The following is a 23,171-nucleotide window of genomic DNA, read 5'->3' on the forward strand; positions in this document are numbered from 1 at the left end:
TGCCTCTGGGGGCCCATCAGCTCTCTCCACTATGGGGCCTCCCAGGAGCAGAGCCAAGAGGATTCCTGCACGATCCTATGGCCCGCCCCCTGCAAGGAACTGAAGGGAATTAGCAGACGCAGGGCCCACACTCAAGTCTTGCAGGAATACCCAATGCAATCAGGGCACAAACCCCTCTAGAGCATCCCTGATGGTCTGCCAACCCTGACTTGGATACCCTGCAGATGTGGGTCATCCCTGGTTATTAGAACTGGCTCTCCCATATGTGAAATCAAAGCCTGTCTCTCTTCCACTCAGTGTGTGTACTGGGTCGACGCTCGGGGCCCAAGAGCTTCTGTACCAGTGCCCATATTCCCTGGGGGGCTCTCAAGCCTCCTTTTTCTGATGGCTAAACAGCTGTAGTTGCCCCAAAGGTTTCCTGTGTAACCCTAACCCCTTGAGCTCCCCACTCTGCTCCCCTTGTTTTTCCCTCCCCACCCGGGGCCCTGCACTCTGGTAATATAGCCCAAGACCATGCTCACTCTAAGCAGCAGTGTTCTGCTTTCAGGTGGGTATGGGAGAAAAAGAGGAAAACTCAATATGAAAGTCACACCTGGCCCCCCGGAGACCCATAAACTCACTGTCCTTAACTTTCCAGCCCTTGCCTCAAGCCCCCACCCCAACAAATGGACACACATGGGTCAGGGGTCCCTCCATAAGGACCTGAGTCCCAGAGAGGGAGTGGGGCCATTACTGCCACAAGGAAGAGTTAGCAGGCTTTCCCTTTCAGCTAAGAACTGGGGACTAACCTCCCACCTGGGGCCTAAACCACAGGGCAATGCTAAGCTAATGCCTGCAGTAGAAACAACACTTATGCCCAGGTCAAGAACTTGGGTGCCCCAGTGCCCAAGCAGGGCCTAATGGAGCCCCACTGACCCAAGTGCCCCTCATTACCTACGGCTGAAGAAGTCAGGCCGCAGGTGTAAAGAGGTGAAAAGCAAGTGCCAGTAGCTCAAACCGTCTTTAAAATGCAGGGGTGGTGTTGGGGAAGGGGGCAGTCTTGGCTGAGAAGATGCAACCACCCAGGCTTCTGGGCTGTTGTATTCGGCATCCCCTGTAGTGGCCATTAAATTGTGTTCCTACACCTTCTAAGGTATCTTTTTCCCCCTGGGGAGGGAGGCCGAGGATTTCATCAGATTCTAAAAGGATCCATGACTCAGAAAAGATTAAGAGCATTCTCCAAAGAGAAGAAGCAGGCAGCTAAGAAGTCATCAGACCACCTAATCTCCCCCTGTCACGGGGTTGGTTATGCAGGCCCTCCTGGAGCGCACCTCCTTTCTCTGCGCCCAAACTGGGGACGGGAAAATTGCGGAGGGGAGTCGGGGCGACAGGGGCCACCGATCCGAATGGGAGGGCAAGTCACGACTTCCTTCACCCCCATCCCGCCGTAATTTCATAGACCGTGGGCAGAAGCGACCTCTTTTGGTCCATCTAATTGGGCAAACCCTCGAGGCCAAACTGAGTTTGGAGAAAGCAGACAGTAGGAGGTGACGGCGAGAGGCGGGGCTTGAATCTGGGCTCAGGAATAGGTAGGGCTCCCCCTGGCGGCCCCTGCGCCCACTCCACTGCCCGCGGCCCTTGCCCTCAATCTTCCACCCCGATCTAGCGCCTGTCGGTCTCCGCGGACTGACGGACGCACTGGAGGACAGCCCGCCCCAAGCCCAACGTCAGGAAGAGGCGGGGAGGCGACGGCTGCGGCTTGAGGAGCAGGAGCAGGTGCCGCGGAGACGAGCAGGCGGGGCCCGGACTGAGCGCGGGGCGGGGGTGCGGCGCCGGCGTGCGTGCAGCCGGCGCGGGGACCCGAGGACCCGAGGACCCGACTCGGGAGTGATCCCGGTCAGGTCACGCTGGGGCGAGGGGATCTGTAGTTGGGCCAGGTCGGTGGCGACTCTGGAGGGCGCAGGACCCCAAGGAGACAGAAAGGACAGAAGCTGGAGGGGGGGATCCGAAGAGCGGCGAGAGCCCTACGCGGGGGTGGGGTAGGAAGGAGTGGGCACACCTGGAGGTGAGACTGGGGAGTGGTCAGGATATGAAACTAGCGCGGAGGGGGCTCAGGAGCAGAAATGGGTGAGGTGGAAGACACGGTGGGGGTTGTGTGAGGTCTAGTCAGTTGTGATAATAACCGGAGGTGTTAAGTTCCAAGATACAAGAGGTGGGTTAAGAAGGAATGCTGGTGGAGACATGGGATCTTAGACAGGGGGGTCGCCCGGGGTGGTCAGCAGGTGAAGAGTGTTGAACTGAGATCCAGGGCCAGGTGGGGAACTGTCAGGGTGGGAGCTCACTAGGCAATGGGCAGGTGGGCTAGGGTGTGAGGCTTGTATAAAAAGTAAAGCAGGAACCAGATGCATGTGAGGAGGAGACTGGTTGGGGAGGCATCTCAGAAACGAAGCCAGCATAGATTGAGGGCAGACCCAGAGTGGAAGGGTACCCAGGGAGGGAACCCCACAGTGAGGCCAGAGTCTGGTCAGAGGGCACTCCCCCTCCATGAGTGAAGCCTCGCCCTGGTGGTCGCTGGAGCCATGTTGTCCCGCAAGGGCATCATCCCTGAGGAGTATGTGCTGACGCGGCTAGCAGAAGACCCCGCAGAGCCCCGGTACCGGGCCCGGGAGCGGAAGGCCCGCTTCGTGTCCAAGAAGGGCAACTGCAACGTGGCCCACAAGAACATCCGGGAGCAGGGCCGCTTCCTGCAGGACGTGTTCACCACGCTAGTGGACCTCAAATGGCCGCACACACTGCTGATCTTCACCATGTCCTTCCTGTGCAGCTGGCTGCTCTTTGCCATGGTCTGGTGGCTCATCGCCTTTGCCCACGGTGACCTGGCCCATGGAGAGGGCACCACTGTGCCCTGTGTCACCAGCATCAACTCTTTTTCATCTGCCTTCCTTTTCTCCATTGAGGTCCAAGTGACCATTGGCTTCGGCGGGCGCATGGTGACCGAGGAGTGCCCACTGGCCATCCTGATCCTCATTGTGCAGAACATCGTGGGGCTCATGATCAATGCCATCATGCTGGGCTGCATCTTCATGAAGACCGCCCAGGCCCACCGGCGGGCCGAGACCCTCATCTTCAGCAAGCATGCAGTCATCGCTCTGCGCCATGGCCGCCTCTGCTTCATGCTGCGTGTGGGTGACCTCCGCAAAAGCATGATCATCAGCGCCACCATCCGCATGCAGGTGGTGCGCAAGACCACCAGCCCTGAGGGGGAGGTGGTGCCCCTCCACCAGGTGGACATCCCCATGGAGAACGGTGTGGGGGGCAACAGCATCTTCCTGGTGGCTCCCCTCGTCATCTACCACATCATTGACGCCAGCAGCCCACTCTACGACCTGGCCCCCAGTGACCTACACCACCATCAGGACCTCGAGATCATTGTCATCCTGGAAGGTGTGGTGGAAACCACGGGCATCACCACCCAAGCCCGCACCTCCTACCTGGCCGACGAGATCCTGTGGGGTCAGCGCTTTGTACCCATTGTGACCGAGGAGGATGGCCGCTACGCCGTGGACTACTCCAAGTTTGGCAACACCATCAAAGTGCCCACACCGCTCTGCACAGCCCATCAGCTTGATGAGGACCGCAGCCTACTGGACGCCTTGACCCTCGCTTCGGCCCGTGGGCCACTGCGTAAGCGCAGTGTGGCCATGGCCAAGGCCAAGCCCAGGTTTAGCATCTCTCCGGATTCCCTGTCCTGAGCCATGGTCCCCTGAGCTCCCACCCCACATGTGTGCACATGGGCAGTGTGGTATGGTATGTAGAGTGGACGTGGCGTGGCCCTCTCAGCCAGGCCAGGACCTGGTGTGAAGCTGGACCCTCCACAGTTCAGCCTCCCCGCTGCTGCTCACCCAGGGTGTTACAAGGCATTGTCACTGCCTATTTATGGCCTCAGCTGGAGCCTGTACTGGGTTATTTTTGTTCCTGTTCCTCCCAGACCCAACTCAGGACTGGTTGGTCCTCCTCCCTGGACCCAAGGCTGGGAAACTGCAGGAAGTGCTGGGCCCTAGAGCTGGGGCTCCAGCTACTTTTGGGGTCCCATGATCAACTGGCCACAAGCTGGGCAGATGACTGGGGAACAGTCCTGAACCTGCTGCTGCGTTTCTGTGGCCCCAAGAGATGCCTGTGGTCAGGCCTCAGCCACCGTTGGTCCCTGAAAATGTGATGAGCTACAGAGTGGGCCCGGCCAGCTGGGGAGGGCAGTTGGTGAGGGAGCAGGTTCCAGCTGGGAGATCAGGAAGGTGGAGCCTGCACAGACAGGGACAGGCTGAGGCAGACAGGACCCCCCTCCACCAGGCAGGCTCCCACAGGGAGAAAAAGGCATGAGGATGCTTAGCTTTGCTGAGTCCTGCTCAGGCACAGGGAAGGGGAGATGGGCCCTCTGCATCTGTCCGTTCCCTCAACACCAAGCCTCCTACCGTGAGGGCTCCGTGGGCTGGGGCTGCTGAGCCTGCCTGTTCCCACTTTGTCCTGCCCCCTCAGAGGCTGGGGTGGGCTGGAGCAGGCTGGGGCAGACACTGTCATGCCAAACAGAAAGAGGCCGAGGAGAGGGATGTCATGGGTCCACCACACTCAGCGGGCCTCAGACCAAACTCTGGTGTTAGCTCCCCACCAGTGGCTGCCACTCACTTGGTCCAGAGGGTGACCATGGAGGGTCCATGGGTTGCTAGAAAAGGAGATGTTGGAAAGCTCAGGGCGATGGGGGTGAGCGAGGTCCATGAGGCGAAGAGGGCGTTGGCCCTCGTGGGCTTGACCCCAAGCCTGGACTCTTGAACAGCGTTGTGTGTACTTGCTCCTAATTCTGCCTTTTCCCTTGTCAATAAAGCCTCCCTCCTTCATGACCTGAACTCTGGGCTGTTCTTGCTGGGGAGGCAGGAGGCATGCTGGTGGGCAGGGAGGGCAAGAGCTGGAGCAGCCAGCTCTCATTCCAGAGATGCCATGGACTGTGTGCAGGCCAGAGGCCTGCAAAGACCCCATTGATCATCGTCCCCAGTTCAAGGAGACATTTCCCCGTTTGCCTCAGGCCGCCCAGCCCTGCCAGCCTGTCTGGCCATTGCAGCTTTGGACACCCACTCAGCGTATAGTTCTGCCTCCACTCAGGAATCTGCTGGAAAGCTGGGATGCTCAGAGAGGGAGATGGGGACATGATGTGTGTTAGCAAAGTGACTGGAGTGTAAGCTCTCAGGCCGGCTGCCTGGGTTCAGATCCTGGCTCTAGCTCTACGATTTTGGTCAAGTAACTTCACCTCTCTTTGCCTCAGTTGCATCATCTAAAATGTAGGGCTACTAACATGCCTATGTCATAGAACTGTTGTAGGAGTAAGTAAAAAATCCACGTAAAATGCTGAAGTATCTGGTCCATAATAAGTGCTCAGTGCATGCCAACTGTTGTGATCGTGACTGAATCAGGCACACGATGAGACAACCGACCAAGCAGACGTTAAGGGAGAGGGTGATAAGTGTCTATGCCTGGTCTTGTCTCTTTACCGCATCCTGTCTGAGCTAATTGCAGGGGCTGTGGCAACACCTGTTACCTGGTCTTCTTGTCTCCATCTCACCCTTCAGTCCATCTGCAATGCCGCCACCAGGGTTCTTTTCAAAAGGCTCATGACCATCCCCTCCCAGGTCAACTACTGGTAGTGGTTCTCCGTCACCTTCTGGGTCAAGGCCAGACCTGTAGCCAGCCATTTCAGGCTTCGCCTGCTTTCCAGCCTTACAGTGCCCCCTCCCCCTCCTCTGGCTGCCTTACCGTGCCCTCTTTGCATATAACATTTACCTCCAACCTCCGAGCTTTTGCCTGCGATACTCCCTTTGCCTGGACTGCCCAGGTGTCATCTCTGCCTGCTGAAATCCATAAAAGTCCAGGCCAAAGGACGTCTTCTCAAAGCCTTCCCTGATTGCTCTGGAAAGACTCAGTCCCACCCCTTATCTGTGTGTGTGTGTGCATTCTACTTTTGCCTATGTGTGTGGGTCTGTCTCCACATCGTCAAGCCCGTGGCTCCCTGAGGAGAGGGACTGTGCCTGACTTAGCATTGTGCCTGGTACTGAGTTAGTACTGAATGAATGAAGGATGGATGGATGGATAGATAGATGTGTGGATGGAGGGATGGGTGGATGGTGTACAGAACAACAATCCAGGCTTATTGCTACAGTTTGAGGCCTGCAGAGGGCTTTTTGCTGGATCAGTGATGGTTTGTCCCTGGCCACTCGAGAGGCAGGGCTGAAAGCCAGGAAGCTGCTGCTTCTGTTCCAAGCTCTAAGCTGCCCTCTCCCTGCACCACACAGTCTCCCAGCATTGATTCCCTTCCTTCCTGAGCTGACCCATTTCTGATTTAAAGGGAAAAAATGAAAAGCTACTCAGAGTTAGCCCAGACTTTCTAGGACTTAGACTGGCTGTTCTGGAGGCCAGAGGAAGGGCCAGACCCCTGTGAAACCCTTTGGCAGCACCATCCTTGGGACCCCATCCAGAGTAACCTTCCTCCAGCTCGTCAAACCTTAGGCTACTGTGACAGTGGACTGGCAGAACTGAGGGCTGGGCGCCACCTGCTGGCCACAGAGGAGACCTACTTGATCCCAGAATATCAGGGCCAATGGTCCTAGGCTTAAGGTTTAGCTCAGGGAGGAGCTGGAAAAGTTTCAGGTGTGAAGGGGAAGCTGGACCAAGCCTTTCCTGACCCTTGTGAATGTTCTTGCCCACTGATAGTGCCCCTTCCATCCATGGGCACCCCTGCTTTAAAGCACTGGACTAACCTAAGAAAGCTCCCCTGTGCTCCACTCAGCCCAGCAGGAACTTCTGTGAGAGTTTGGTGTCCGATGTTCTGCCCCCGGACAACATTAGACATCACATAACAGCAGACAGAGCAGTCCATGTGAGTCCTCAACCTGCGTGCAGACTCCAGGCCCCCGGAGAGCGGAGGGCGGTACCTCAGGTCACCGTGGCCCAGTGCTGATGGAGATGCTGTCCTCCAAGTTTGTAGATGAGGAAACAAGATCAGAAGTGATGTTAACTTCCTAAAATCTCACAACTTTTGACGTGGCAGCCCCAAGATTTGGTCCTGAGCCTGTCTCAGACTCCTGCACAGTCCCAGAGACCTGGTCTCCAGCTTTTACTCAGGGTACCGCCTTTCCAGTGTCAAATCCACCAGACAGTCATGAGCAAGAGCAAGAGGGACAGTACAACTTGGGAAGCCCCTGGGCCTCCCCGAGTCCCAGATTCGAGACTGGTGACAGGCTCGGCTGCGGTAACGCCTGTGGATGTGGCATCTCCAGCCAGTCACCGGGAGGCCCCCACAGGGCCCTTCTGCAGAGAGGACTCGCCCAGCTTCTACAGGACCCGCTCTTCACGGTGCCGCCCTCCCGGCTCCATCCGGCTCCATCCTGCGTGTGAGCTTTTTTTTAGGGAGAACTTTCCTAAGGAGCTTTCCGCTGGGAGTAGAGTAGTCGTGGCTCCCTGTGTGACTCTGGGCTCTTCTCTGAGGGCTCCCCCAAGTCTGGGTATCAGCCACCTTATCTTATACCAAGACATGCAGAGGACTTTGGGGACGGGGTGAACTTTGCATGCCGAAGTCATGTTACCTCCAGACTAGGGCAGGCGTGAAGAACAACAGATGTGTGGTCTGTTCCAGCTTCAGAGAAGCTGGGGAAAGACAGAACAGTGGGATTCAGATCAGAACTGAGCTCTGGAAAGTGGGTTTGTTGCGCCAGAATCTAAATCACTGGCACCTTCTCTTCTGGGTCCCCCTGCCCAGGGCATGGTATGTCTTCATGAAAAGGGCAGCAGGTGCTATCTACACCTACTTTATTTACACTATGGGCAGGCCCACCTCTGAAGTGACGTGAAAGACAGGTCACTCAGGCTGGCCAACTTGGGCACAGGATGCCAATGAGTGGGAAATTAATGCAAAGGGCCTATGCAACTACACAAATATATGTTCTCCATTGGGAGACGCAAGGCGTACAGAGTGTGGGCCAGGTCAGCAGTAGCTGAGAGCTTTCTCCAGCCATACATCTCCCCTTCCTGAAGGGGTGTCATTCCTGGCAGCACAAATACACCCCAAACTCCCCTTCCATTGACCACCAGTACCCAAGTGAAGCAAGCCAGACTTTGGGGGGTCCTGCCTCTGTACTTTATTTCATCAAGTCCAGATTTTCTCATAAGGCCATTATTATTGGGGAGCAGGAGCCACTCCGGAGTAACCCAGTGATGTAAACGCTCACTTCTGACTACAACTCTTTCGTTAAACTCCTGGGTCCTTGGTTTCCCATCCATCTTGGAAGAGGAAGAACGAAAACCATCCCATCATCCTGCCTCTTTTGAGCCTCTCTTCTGGTCTGAGCAGCATACTTATTCCCCAGTTTAGTATTTCTCAGTTCATTTATGCATCTTTGATGCCTTTTTTTTCCTACAGCATAAATTCCCTTCCAATCAATGATGTCCATTTAACATTCCCCACATTTTACATCTGATATTTTCCTTTTCCTCGAACAATATCTCATTTGTGATTTCCCCATCTAATTGTATTTTCCCCTTGTATTATTTTACTGTCCTATCAGATTCTCTACAAAATTATGTCTTTTACTAAATGTATAAAATCTCATCTGCCTTACCACTTTTTCCAAAGAGTGTCATTCTTTCAGCCACAGTAAACAGCTTGGACTACTCCCTTCGTGCCGTAGTCCCACTGTTGCCATTTGCCTCCTTCCACTTGAGATTTCCTGAACTCTCCACTTGGGGATTTATTGGGTCCTCTAATGTTCCTGAAATAGGCTCCAGCCGCACTGATGCTGCAATCCCCCTATACCACCGGTAGAGGCCTCTCTAACACCCTCCAGTGGGAAGTTCAACCGTGCTGAGTGTTGCTTCTTCTCCCTAAGCGAGCTTCAACCTTTTTCATCTCAAGGCACACATAAACTAATTACTAAAATTCTGTGATACACCAAAAGTTTATTGTCATTCTGGCCAAAAAAAAAAAAAACAGGTATAATGTTGAAATCTGAGCCATTACTCCACCTTCCGGTAGCTGCCTCACAAAGGCCCAGAAATACATCTGGCACACCCCGCTCATTGCATTCAGAAACACTGTGTCTTACCCGTGGCCAACACCGGGCCGGAGACCCTCCGCAGCCCTGTCAGCCTGTCCTGGCGGAGACGCCCATACTTTCATCCAATTAGGAATGACATCAGCCACTGGGGTTCAGTCACAGAAAATCAGGCAAGGGCCAAGCTCACCCACCAACATGTCCTCCCCTAAGAACTGACTGGAACTATACTGACCCCACCTCTCCTCAAGACCGAATTAGTGATCAAACTCATCATTTGCAGCCCGACCCCACCCCGGATCTTCCGTGGTGGCATGGTACACTGAGTAAAAATCAAAGCTGCATCCTTTCCTAGTCATGAGATGTGGGGGGGTTGAAGTGGGGGAGGGGGCAAGTCATTTATCTTGTACCAAAGAATAAGTCAGGTATGAATTAAAAGTGAATACTTTTACTCGCATATCGGCACGTACAGATTGATCCCACTGAACGAAGAAATAGATTTTGCAATGGAAACAGGTCAACAATAACTGTTGCTTTTTCTCCCCTCCTGGGGGGGCAACTTTGTCTTCAAGTCCCCCCATCTGCCACGGGTGAAAGTAAACACTACCAAGACATGATCTGTTTGGGGAGGAGAGGTGGCCAGTTTCTCAGAGGAAAAAGGCCAGGAGCCCCTTCCTCCTTTTACTGGGTTGTAATACACAGGAATACAGGTGGCAAGGATCAAACAGAAGATAACATTTCAAAGAAGTCTGAGGGCTGAGGGCTTAGTCTGAGTCAGTGTTTGTCAGGAAAGGGGGTTGCAGAAACTTTGGCAGACGTACTCATTCCCTGCTCAGACCCTTAACATATGAATGAAAGCACTCCTCGCAAAGCAGGTTTCACAAGATTTTTAGGGATTCTTTCCTAAAAATTTACCCCGGATTTACCCCGGAGACCGCTCTGGCAAGGCAAGGAGCTACACCCCTCCCGATCAGGTTTTCAAGCTTAAGTGGATTAGAGCCAGGAAGCGCTTCTCCCAGAGGACTTGGGGACTTGGGCTATGTCACATAGCCGGGGGGGGGGGGGGGGGCAAGGGTCCATTGCTCCCTCTTTGTCAAATCCCCCCGAGTCCTTCCATGAAGCCTCCCAAGAGATCGTGTCTGGCCTAGGTTGCCCCTCTCTGAGGGGTCATACCTGTCAAGGACTTCCAACCATGCTTTGGGGGCAGGGAGAGGAAACTGAGGTAGCATTCACTACCAGAGACAAGCTTTTGTCTCCTGTGGCTTGGCATTCCAGAGGTTGCTCACTCATCCTTAACTATGGGGGGTAGTCACAATTCCTGAAACCAAGCAGAGCGGTCCCCAACATCCTCCCCCCTTTTTTTAAATTGAGGTATAACTGGCATATATTAGTTTCAGATGTACAACATAAGATTTGATATTTGTATACATTGCAAAATAATCACCACAATAAGTCTAATTAAAATCCATGTCTATACAGTTACAAAATTTTTTCTTGTGATAACTTTTAAGACTTCCTTTTAGCAACTTTCAAATATTCCATGCAGTATTAACAACTCTGATCACCATGTACCTTTTGACAATGGTAGTCCCATGAGCTTACAGTGGAGCTAAAAAATTCCTATTACCTAGTGAAGGCATCCTAATGTCCTAGTACAACACATGGCTCATATGTTAGTGGAGATGCTGGTGTAAACAAACCTACCACCCTACCAGTCATATAAAAATATATGTAATTGTGTACAGTACATAATACTTCATGATGATACTATTACTGGCTCATAGATTTACTCTGCTATAATTTTATTGCTATTTTAGAGTATCCTTTTCCTAGCTATAAAAATGAGTTTGCACCCTGACAGTGTGGCTCAGTTGGTTGAGCCTTGTCCAGCAAAGCAAAGGGTCGCCAGTTTGATTCCCAGTCAGACAGGGTACATGCCTGGGTCGCAGGTTCAGTCCCTGGTCAGGGCACTTACTTCAGGCAACTGGTTGATACATCTCTTTCACACTGATTTTTCTCCCCCTCTCCTCCTCCCCCCTGTCCCCTCGACCTAAAAATAAATTAAATAAATAAGTTTGCTGTAAACAGCGTGTGGTATTATACTAGCAGCAGCCTCAAAACCTGTTGACTGCATCTCTCGATTGCATCATTTTCTCTTGTGCTTCATTCAGTCTCACACCGTTTTATAAATTTAGCGTAGCCGGAGTGTACAGTGAAGTCTACACTAGCACAGTGCCCTGGCCTCCACATTCAGACTCACCCAGAGCAACCTCCAGTTCTGCAAGCTCCATTCATAGAAGTGCCCTGTACAGGTGTACTATTTACCTTTTATACCACATTTTTACTGTACTTTTTCTATGCTGAGATACCCAAATCCTGACCATTGCATTACAACTGCCTATAGTATTTAGTATAGTAACATGCTGCATAGGCTTGTAACCCAGGAGCAACGAGCTGTACCACACAGCCTATGTGCATGGAAGGCTGTAATATCATCTACGTTTGTGTAAGTACATTCAGTGATGTTAATACAACGATGAAATGGCCTAACAACACATCTCACAGAACGTAGCCCTTTTGTTAAGTGGTACATGACTCTGTGTGTGTGTGTGTGTACATCACAGTTTCTTTATCCATTCATCCGTCGATGGACACTTAGGTTACGTACATGTATTGGCTACTATAAATAATGCTAAAAGAAACATAGAGGTCCACTAACGTCAGTGTTTCTCTTTCCTTCAGGCAAATTCCCGGGGGTGGAATGTCTGGATCACATGCTAGTTCTGTCTTTGGTTTTTCTGAGGAACTTCCATGCTACATTCTGCAATGGCTGCACCATTTTACATTCCCACCAACACTGCACCGGTACGTCTTTCCTCTTCTCCGCACCCCGGCCAATACTTTTTATTTATTGTCTATTTTTTAACAGTAGCCACTCCAGTGGGGGTGAGGTGATGTCTCATTATTCTGATTTGCATCTTCCTGGTGACTAATGATGTTGAGCACCTTTTATGTACCTGTTGACCATCTGTGCACTTTCCTTGGAAAGTGTTGCTTTTTCCCTTTTCTTGGAAAAAGCTGACTGGCTGGAGGGTATCCAAGAGGGAAATTTGAACGGGCTGCTCTTGAGCAAACTGTGTGGGTCATGAGAAAAGTCATGTCGGTTACTCACACATTCCCTGAGAAAGCTTGTGGTTTCTGCTGCCTGTCACTGTGTGAGAGCCCTCAGGGTTCCAGTGGCTCCTCCACCTGAATACGCCATGAATGCACCATCATGAAAACCCCTCTCCCAGTAGTTCTTCAGTCCCTTCTCGTGTTAGGTTGGGTCTAGAAGCAATGCCTATGAAACAGGCCTCGGAAGTAGGTGAGGAAAGGCATCCAAAGGTGAGTTGGATCGTGTGGCAGCAGGTCTCACGTCTGTGAAAGGAGGAAGGAGGTACGACTGGATAGCAAGAGCTTCAGACTACAGTGCAACTCTGAGAAACTCTAAGGCACTTCGGCAGGGAGCTCCCAAGATGCCTGCTTTGTTCAGCCGCTGGCTGGAGCACGGCCTAAGCTGGAATACTGCAGTGGGTCCCTGAGATGACACAGCTGAAGTGTGCTGGCTGCGTATAGTCTTCAGAGCAAAGGGGGTCTCAGCAGCACATATCTGTGGCAACCACGCTTTTGGTCAAACTTCGGGTTCCTGAGGAATTTGTTATACAGCTCCTGCTATATAACAAGCCAGCCTAAACACACGGTGATTTTAAAAAATATTTCTGGCACATTCAAGAGTTGGCTCTGTTGACGCTGATGATCTCAGCTCATGTGTCTGGAAGCCGGGTGGCTGCCATCTAATCCACAGCTGATGGTCCTCAAATAACATGGTTTGGGTCAATGTTCTCAGTATAATGTTGACAAGATGCCGTAGGAACCCAACTCTTGTTTCTATCATTAGCATACGGTAATTATACACCGTTTTGTTTAAAGTTGTAGAACCTACGCACACCATTGAGGACTTCCTATAGAATGGCCTCCTCCAGACCCGCTCGCTCCAGCCTCTGTTGTCTCTCATCCTCCCGCAGGACAACCTGGACATGTCCTCTTCTCACCAACCTTGGAAGCACAAAAGAAAGTGAATGGAAATACGCAAGGCCTCTTTCATTTGTCTCCTTCCATGGGTCAGAGCAAGTCACCAGATTGAGCCCAGTGTCGAGGGGCAGCCCATGACAGGAAGGCACTGCAAAGTTACACCACAAAGGACAAGCATACGGCACGGGGTGCATGACTGGGGTGTCACTCACACAACCTGAGAATCCAGGGCAATCATGATTGAAGGCTTTAGGAGCCTCTTCTTCAATAAATATCCTGGTTAAGGGTCTGCTTACAGCAATAGTTCACAGAGAGCAGAAGCCAGAGGAAGGCAAGGAATATGAGAACATTCACAAATATCAACACAGTTGAAAACCACTTTATATTCAGTTTTCACATTGACCGAAGTCCAATCAGGAGACACTACGTCCCATGAATCAACTGGCTAAGTTTAGATAAAGAAACAGACTTTTTTTCTTAATCAACTGATTATTTTAGCTATTGCACAGATTCTGCCTTGGCAGGCCCCTAAATAACTGAGGGCAATTTTATTATCTAGAACCATTTTAGCCTTGGCTAGTGTGGCTCAGTGGATTAAGCACCAGCCTGTGGACCGAAAGGTTGCTGGTTGGATCCCGGTCAGGGCACATGCCTGGGTTGCAGGCCAGGTCCCCAGCTGGGGGCAACTAATTAAGGTTTTTCTCACACATTAATGTTTCTCTCCCTCTCTTTCTCCCTTCTTTTCCTTCTCTCTAAAAATAAATACATAAGATCTTAAGGAAAAAAATAGAACCATTTTAACCAACATGTTTACACTGGTCTCTTTGGTCTCTTGAGCTGTTTCATTTGCTATTTGGACCACAGTTAGGAATAAACATGTTTGGAAACCCCACTGAGAGTGAGACATTCTTGGTTTAAAGGTGCAATCTGGTTGAAAGTCATCCCTTTGAGCTATTAACAAAATGTGAGCACCTGAAGGAAGGCATGCCCCTCTCTGAGCTGTGGCTTCCACGTGTGAGAACAGCAATGCAGCCCATACGTGCTTCCAAGGCCTGCTCTGTACTGACACAGTGAGGTTTGGTTCCCACTGAGAGTTGTGTTATGAAGAGGCAGAGGGGCTTTACCACGCATCTCCCCAGAGTCACAAGCTACCACACACAGATCTGATGAGAAAGTTCTTCCCCAACACAACATCAGAAAAAGCCACACACCACAAACACACCACGAGGAATCCCCCAGCATCAACCCTGAAAACTCTCCAACATCAGCTGCTGGCCAAGCTCCCTGAACCCCCCAGAGCCAATTCCAAAACACAGGGCTCAACTTTGCTTTGGCACCCCCTTACCTCTTGCAAAGGAGAACTGACTAGTATACAATCAGTAGTGTAGGTCCTGTCACACAGCAAACACCAATCCATATCACCAAACAGGGAAAAATGATCCAGAGAGGCATCCCTGAGTTGCTTTTTGGCTCAGACCCTGCAGAGAGAAAGAGGAGGCCAAACTTAAGAGAGAACCAACTGGCAGGGGCCAAAGTGACCACACAACCGCTGCTAAGGTCTGTGTGGTTGTGTGTCATTTCTCTGTCAGAGATATGGCCACCAGTCACTCCTCCAGCACACGTCTTGTCATTCCTATCACATACTCTCCCACACATCAGTGTGTTCAGCACCCGCCAGAAATACACGGCAATGTCAAGCACCACGTACCACAAATATGCCATGCACATGTTCAGAGCTTCCACACCACTAAACCATCTTACATTACTGCTATGTATTGAATGTCTGTGCCCCCACCCCCCCAAAAAAATTCATATGTTGAAATCCTAATAACCCATGTAATGGTATTTAGAGGTGGGATTTCTGGGAGGTCACAAGTCACAGGATGGAGCCCTCATGAATAAAATTAGTGTCCTTATAAAAGAGGTCTTAGAGAGATCTCTCACCCCTCCCAACGCAAGAGGACACGGCAAGAAATCTGTGCCCCAGCAGAAAGCCCCCACCTACCATGCTGGCAAATCAATCTCAGACTTCCAACCTCCAGAACTGTGAGAAATAAAGCTATTGTTTATAAGCCAGCCAGTCTGTGTTAGCCTGTTCAGTGGCCCAAAGGCATACACAAATCACCAAGATAGACCTCTTATATGCACAGGGCCTATTTCAATTCCACACTCCCCTTGCACCACACATACCTTGCACATATCCCTGCACACACCACACACACATCCTGACCCTTCTCTCCCTCCAGGGCCACCCCAGGCCCCACCTGGCACTGCCAGTCAGCCCCTGCCCTCCCAACCCCTCCCGGCTCCAGGATGATGCATTGGACCAGCAGGGTCTCCCCCACTAGGACCAGAGCCATGACCACAGAAGCGAGCATATGAGCTCAATTGACCCCACCCCACCAGCAGGAGGGGCTCTGTAGGGCTCTGTATTATCTATGTATCTGGGAAAAGCCCTTGACATTTGCAGGACTCCCCATCTGGCCACAGAAGTACTGATGCAGCCTCTACCAGACAAGAGTCTGCAGTGAGCCAGGAGCCTGACCAGAAGAGTTGCTGGCAGAGCTGAGTCTCTGGCCCCTGACAGACCCTTATCCTCAGGGGACATGGGCAGGGTGCCATCCCCTTTCTCCTAGCAGCTTCCCACTCCAGGTCATATAGACAGACCTCCCAGATCACTTAAGCTGCCACAAGCCAACCCTGAGGACTACTGTCACTATTCTCCACCTGTGAGACTGCCCCGCTGGCTTAGGGAACCTAGTCTGGACTGCTGACTCTGGGGCTGAGCTAGGCCAAACCAGTTTTTCTCCCCTTCCTCAGTGGCCCCCATTTTGGCCTAAACTGACTGGGAACCTGAGTTTTACATTATAGCCCCTCCAGGCGAAGAGCAGCGGAAGCGTTTAGGAAGATGCTTACCGTTCTCAGGCACAGTGATGTTCCTTCTCCGGGGGGTGCACAAGGACACGTGCGCTACCATACATTGGTAGGTCCCAGCATGTTCCGGAGAGCACTTCCGTGTCAAAAAGCTAGTGACATTAAATGTTTTGTCATCATTCTCAATGACAGCATTAGTGGTGACGTTCTCAGAAATGTTCAGACACTGGGAATACTCCTGGTCCCATTTACACCACGTTATGTTAATGAGCTTTGGGTGGAACCCACGTGCCTCACACAGGAGATGTTGGTAGTCATTATCTTTCACCTTGACAGATAAGCTGATGACTGGGCAAGCTGCAGGGGGAGAAAAGTCGTACTTTGAGAGTATGTTGGGACAGGGTTATTATCAGTTCAATGTCTGGCCCAGAGCAAGCCTGAAGGAAGGGTGAGTGAAATGAATGGGATTCTGCTTAAGCTAAATATTCTGGGTACATTGACCTCAGTGCCAGCAAGGCACTGACACCCATGACCCGGACTCTCACAGCCACTCTGCAGAGTGGCTCAAGCCACTGTGTGCCATAGACAACTTTGACAATCTGAGGAAAGCTCTGGAACACTGTTGTGGAAGAGACTAATTGCTGCCCATTCCATTCTTCAGTGATACACTGAGTTACAGCTGCATCTCCCACCCTCCACTGCAGCTGGCGTAGCCATGTGAACTCAGGGTCCAGGAGAATCTGAATTCACTCTCCTGAACTCAGGGAAGGAGAGCAACCTCAAAGAAATATCCTTAAAGAACAAGGGTATCTTAAAGAAAAAGGCTCTGCCCTTCTCCCTTCCCACATCCCTTCCCGCAGAACAGCTGGAATACCATGTGATGGAAAAGCCATTTCCAAACACAAGCTGCATGTTAAGAACCACAAAGTGGCAAAATAAAATTCCCCTGGGTCTCAGATAATCACAGAACTGCCCTACATGCCCTGGTCTGGCTACATTTTTGTGAAAGAAAAATAAACTACTTTTTAAAAAAGATTTATTTTACTTATTTATTTTTAGAGGGGAAGGGAGGGAGAGAGGGAGAGAAATATCAATGTATGGTTGCCTCTTGTGCATCCCCTGCTGGGAACTGGCCTGGGACCCAGGCATGTACCCTGACTGGGAATCGAACCACAACCCTCTGGTTCGCAGGCCCGTGCTCAATCCACTGAGCTACACCAGCCAGGGCTAAACTACCTTTTTGAAATCGCCTCTTGACTTCTGGTTTCCCCTTGGACATGTAAAGACCTTAGAAGTCATCACCACCAGCCCCTCCTAATAGGAAAAAAAGCTGAACCAAACCAACTGCCAATCAACAACTTTCCTTAGTTCCATCAGAGAAGTGAGGTGGCAGGGAAAACCGCCAACCTGAAAACCAGAAAGACAGGCAGACTGACAGGACCACGGCCAAGATCATGTCACCTTATACAGAAGGTGCTAGTCATAACTTTGACAAATTGCTAAAGGATGTGAGTGGACTAGCTGGAGAGTAAGAACTTCTGGAGGGCTGGTCTTAAGACGTTTTCGTGGACTTCACCTCCTGAAACCCCACCAGGGTCTTGCAGCTGCAAGAAAAAGCCCCTTCTGTTTGGGGGAGGAGAGGAAAAGCAACCACCTAAAAATATACCCAGTGCATCTGCCAAAACAAAGAATGCGCTCAAGAAATAAGACTTTTCCAGAGCCTTGGCTGACCTAGCAGAACAAATATGAGGTCTCCAGCAATCTATACCCTCCTGTCTCACCTGAGAACACTTTGAAGGTCATAGCCTAGGGTCTCAGGCCACTCAAAGGGTGAGATTCAATCATATTATTCACCTCTGTACCACCGCATCAGCAGGGCTCCAGTATAATGACAGTAGATTATAACTAAGAAAGCTGCAAGACACAACTATATAAGGACTTCATATGAAAACTCAAAGAGAACAGGGAAGTGGAGAGAAGACACGAGATGAAATCTGAAATCTCTTAACACCTACAGCTATGGCATTGACATTAAACACAGCCCAGGTCCCAGCCATAGAATCTCACACTAAAAGCCCATTTATTTACCTCAGTTCATATTTCCTGGTACGTACTGTCTGGCTTTCAACAACAAAAAAACTACCAGGCATGGCATAGAGTGTGAAAAGACAAAGCAATCATCAGAACCCAGCTCGGGTATGATACAGATTTTGGAATAATCAGATAGGGAATTTAAAATAACTATGATTAAAACATTTAGAGCACTAATGGAAAAAGCAAGAGAGAACAGGTGATCAGACAGAAGGATGCTCTCTAAGAAAGAATTAAAAGAAAATGCTAGAAACTAAAAATACTATAAAAGAAATGAGAATGCCTTTGACAGGCTCATCAGTAGACTTAAGAAGAGAATCAGCTAGCTTAAATATGTCTATTAAAATTCCCAAACTGAAATTCAAAGAGCAAAAAGAATCCTGCAGGAAACCCAGAAGGAAAAGAAATATCCCCAAACTGTGGACAAATGCAAAAGGTGTAACGTACATGTAACAAGAATACCAACTAAAATAAAGAGAAAAGAGGAGAAATACTTTGAAAAATAACGGCTGAGAATTTTCCAGAATTAATGACAGACACCAAAGCACAGATCCACGAAGCTCAGAGAACACCAAGTAGAAAAACACCACATCATATTCAAAACACAGAAAAAAATTTTTGTCAAAAAACGAACAGAAAACCTTCCAAAAAATCCAGAAAAAAATAACTTACTCAGAGAAGAACATGGAGAAGAATGACACTCGAATTCTTAGATATAAGAAGACACTTCTTAGATATAAGCAAGAAGAGAAGGACATGAAACATTTTAAGTGTTGAAAGAATATAATCCATCAATCTAGAATCCTATATCCAAAAAAATGGCCCAAATGGAAGAACAGATCAAAGCCTCAGAGCAAATACAACTAAGCGACAAAGAGACAGCCAACCTATCAGATGCACAGTTCAAAGCACTGGTGATCAGGATGCTCACAGAACTGGTTGATGTTGGTTGCAAATTAGATGAAAAAATGAAGGCTACACTAAGTGAAATGAAGGAAAATGTACAAGGAACCAATAGTGATGGGAAGAAAACTGGGACTCAAATCAATGGAGTGGACCAGAAGGAAGAAAGAAACAACCAAACAAAAAAGAATAAAGAAACAAGAATTCAAAAAAATGAGGAGAAGCTTAGGAACCTTCAGGACATCTTTAAACATTCCACCATCCAAATTATAGGGGTACCAGAAGGGGAAGAAGAAGAGCAACAAGTGGAAAAGTTATTTGAACAAATAATAAAGGAGAACTTTCCCAATCTGGCAAAGGAAATAGACTTTCAGTAAGTCCAGGAAGCTCAGGGAGTCCCAAAGAAGCTGAACCCAAGGAGGAACACACCAAGGCACATCATAATTATACTAGCCAAGATTAAAATGAAGGAGAAAATCCCAGAAGCAGCAAGAGATAAGGAGACAGTAACCTACAAAGGAGTTCCGATCAGACTGTCAGCTGATTTCTCAAGAGACCTTACAGGTAAGAAGGGGCTGGAAAGAACAGTTCCAAGTCATGAAAGGCAAGGACCTACATTCAAGATTGATCTATCCAGCAAAGCTTTCACTTAGAATGGAAGGGCAGATAAAGTACTTCTCAGATAAGGTCAAGTTCAAGGAGTTCATCATTACCAAGACCTTATTATATGAAATGTTAAAGGGACTTATCTAAGAAAAAGATGATAAAAAACATGTATAATAAAATGACAGCAAACACACAATTATTAACAACCACACCTAAAATAAAAACAAAAACAAACCAAACAACTAGAACAGGAACAGAACCACAGAAATGGAGATCACATGGAAGGTTAGCAACAGGGGAATGGAAGGAGGAGAGGGGGAAAAGGTACAGAGAATAAGTAGCATAAATGGTAGATAAAAAATAGACAGGGGGAAAGCAAGAATCATATGGGAAATGTAGAAACCAAAGAACTTATGAGAGACGGACATGAACTAAAAGTGGGGAATGTGGATGGGAGGGGGTGTGCAGGGTGAAGGAGAATGAAAGGGAGGAAATGGGATACCTATAATAGCATAATCAAGAAAATGTATTTTAAAAAATCCTATATCCATCCTCCTGGCTGGTATAGCTCAGTGGATTGAGCACGGGCCTGCAAACCAGAGGATCGAGGTTCGATTCCCAGTCAGGGCACATGCCTGGGTTGCAGGCTGGTTCCCTGCAGGCCAACTCCCAGCAGGGGATGCACGAAAGGCAACCATACATTGATGTTTCTCTCCCTCTCTCCTTCCCATCTAAAGATAAATAAATAAATAAAATCTTTAAAAAAAAATCCTATATCCAAAAAAATTATCCTTCAAAAATAAAGTATAAATATATCTCAAACAAACAAAAACTGAAGGACTGTGTGGCCAATAGACCTGCCTTACAAAATGTTAAAAGTTCTTCAGAAAGAAGGAAAATGACATAGGTCAGAAACTAGAATCCACATAAAGAAAGGAAGAGTGTCAGCTCTGACCAGTGTGGCTCAGTTGGTTGGTGTCATCCCTCCAGGTGAAAGGTCAGGGCACGTGACTGGGTTGTGGGTTTGGTCTCAGGTCCAGGTGCATATGAGAGGCAACTGATCAATGTTTCTCTCTCACATCAATGTTTCTCTCTCCCCTCTTTCTCCCTCCCTTCCCCTCTCTAAGTACATCAACTAAGAGACAGAGATCATCAGAGGGAATTAAAACAAAAGTCTCAAATATATGTTTCTAGAAGAAACCTACTTTATATAGGGGGGATAAATGGTGATGGAAGGAGACTTGACTTTGGGTGAACACACAATACAGTGTACAGATGATGTACTATAGAATTGTACATGTGAAACCTATATAATTTTATTAAGCAATGTCACCCCAATAAACTCAATAAGAAAATCCGCTTTAAATATGAAAACCCACATAGATTTAAAAGTAAAGGGATTAGCCCTGGCTGCTGTAGCTCAGTGGATTGAGCACAGGCCTGTGAACCAGAGGATTGTAGTTCAATTCCCGGTCAGGGCACATGCCTGGGTTGCAGACCAGTTCCTGGCAGGGGACGCACAAAAGTCAACCATACACTGATATTTCTCTCCCTCTCTCCTTCCCTTTCCCTCCAAAGATAAATAAATAAAAAATAAAATAAAAATCAGGAATTAAAAGAAATTAAAGGGATTAACAAAGACACACCACAATAACACTAACACTAATCCAAAGAAAACTGGAGGAACTCTACGAATTTCAAAGTAGCCTTCGGAACAAGAAAAACTATCAGGGACATGTGAATAAACCATGGACTTTAATTAATAAAAATGTATCAATGCTGGTTCATTAATTATAACAAATAGACCTTATTAATGCAAGATGTTAGTGATGGGGGAAGTGGTGTGCAGAGGCCCTGCCTCTGCACTGTCTTTGCAATTTTTCTGTAAATTTAAAACTTCCAAAAAGTGAAGTCTATTAATTTTGTACAATCTTTTACTTTAGGCTTTCTGTCAATTGCAGGGGAAATGAATCCCAATACACATTCCCATCCCCCAAAGTAACATGTATAAAACACTCAAAGTCTTAAATATAATTTCAGAGGGCTCATAGGTGTGGCCGCCACGTCGCAGCCTGAACTGTGTCCCCCACCCCCAAGCTCACATGTTGAAGTCCTAACCCCAGTCCCTCAGGACTGTGGCTGTATTTGTAGGGAGGGTCTACTTGTATCGAGGTTGTTAAGTTAAAAGAGATCATTAGGTTGGGACCTAATCTAATCTAACCCATGTCTTTATAGGAAAAGAAGATGAGGACACAGACACAGCCACAGACCCTGTGATGCCACGGGGAGAAGACGGACATCTACAAGCCAAGGAGAGAGGCGGCAAAAGAACTGACCCTGCTGACACCTGGACCTCAGACGTCTAAACTCCAGAACTGTGGCAATAAGGTTCTGTTATTTAGGCCACCCAGTCAGTGGTATTTTGTTATGGCGGCTCTGGCAAACTAATACACCCTCCCCGCAAGCTCATCCACATGGTACTGCCAGACCTATTTATAATGGAGGAAAGTAGAGCTCAAATTAGCATTCAGGGGATATTACTGTTGTTATACATGTTCACTGAGCATCTAACTCAGAACAGCACTCGGTTCACCTTTTTCATACATTGTCTTCTGTGGTCCTCAGAACACTAAGAGGCAGGTATGATTCATCACCCTATTTTGCACATGGGAAAATTTCAGGTCCAAAAACATCGAACGACTGGCCTCATCGCCTGGTTTGGAAGCAGCCCAGCTAGAATAGGATTCACATCTGTTCCCAGCTGCCTTTCAGAGGTACCTCTTCAGGGAACACTGACTGTCCGCACACTAGGTGAACTATGTGCTAATTACTAGGGACTTCTTCCACCGAGCACCTGTACTGAAGCGTTTTTCAATCCCTTAGGTAAGTACCATTACATTTGTTTAGAGCAAAGGACACTGAGGTTCACCATGAGTAATAACTTGCCTTAAGTTGACCAGGTGTCCACGAAAGCCCACGATCAAACCCATGTCTATCTGACTCTTAGGCCCATGCCCCAAACCTCTGCTCCACTTGGCCCATCCACCATGGGAACCACAGGACACCACCACCAGGCACTCACCTACAACCTCCAGAGAGATTGTCCCCTGGTCCATATTAGGGGTATTCACCACCTTACATCGGTACTCTCCTGCTTGCCATAGCTGGACCTCAGGCAGCTGCAGGGAGGCATTCCCCTTCACCAGCCCCTGAAGAGACACGCCAGCTCCTGGTCGGAATGCCTTTGAGCACCCTCCAAAAACCTCAAACACCTTGTCATCTGTTCCAGTCACCGGATTCTTCCAAAACCAAGTAACAGCCGTAATGTTGAGGTCCAGGCGTGAAGGACCAGAGACCGAGCAGGAGATGGTGGCATTGTGATTCAGCAACACAGTCTGTGTCCTTCCTCCCATCTCCACGCTCAAGGAATCTGTGGCAACAAGAAAACTCAGTTATGGGAGAACCTTGGGGAAAAAACACAGGGCTTGTACTCTCAAACACTACCATGTACTCGGAAACAAATTCCTTTTTTCGGCTAAGTGTCTCCTGTACAAAGGC

General features: G+C 49.1%; 2 protein-coding genes across 2 annotated transcripts; one reads left to right on the plus strand and one right to left on the minus strand.

Annotated features, from left to right (window-relative positions):
* Positions 1-1,815: 1,815 nt before the first annotated feature.
* KCNJ11 (potassium inwardly rectifying channel subfamily J member 11) lies at positions 1,816-4,898 on the plus strand. The gene has a single exon (XM_037049971.1). It carries the CDS (start codon positions 2,559-2,561, stop codon positions 3,729-3,731), a length of 1,173 nt encoding a protein of 390 aa, XP_036905866.1. The 5' UTR covers positions 1,816-2,558; the 3' UTR covers positions 3,732-4,898.
* A 6,824-nt stretch (positions 4,899-11,722) lies between these two features.
* On the minus strand, positions 11,723-23,171 carry NCR3LG1 (natural killer cell cytotoxicity receptor 3 ligand 1). Its single transcript, XM_037049972.1, has 4 exons — positions 22,696-23,171; positions 16,056-16,370; positions 14,485-14,617; positions 11,723-13,163 (listed from the first exon to the last, which is right to left on the minus strand). The coding sequence occupies exons 1-3, from the start codon at positions 23,024-23,026 to the stop codon at positions 14,505-14,507; spliced, it is 759 nt and encodes a 252-aa protein (XP_036905867.1). The 5' UTR covers positions 23,027-23,171; the 3' UTR covers positions 11,723-13,163; positions 14,485-14,504.

The sequence above is a fragment of the Sturnira hondurensis genome, unplaced genomic scaffold (assembly GCF_014824575.4).
Source record: "Sturnira hondurensis isolate 20B ecotype Veracruz unplaced genomic scaffold, ASM1482457v3 Scaffold0006505, whole genome shotgun sequence".
NCBI classification, from domain to species: domain Eukaryota; kingdom Metazoa; phylum Chordata; class Mammalia; order Chiroptera; family Phyllostomidae; genus Sturnira; species Sturnira hondurensis.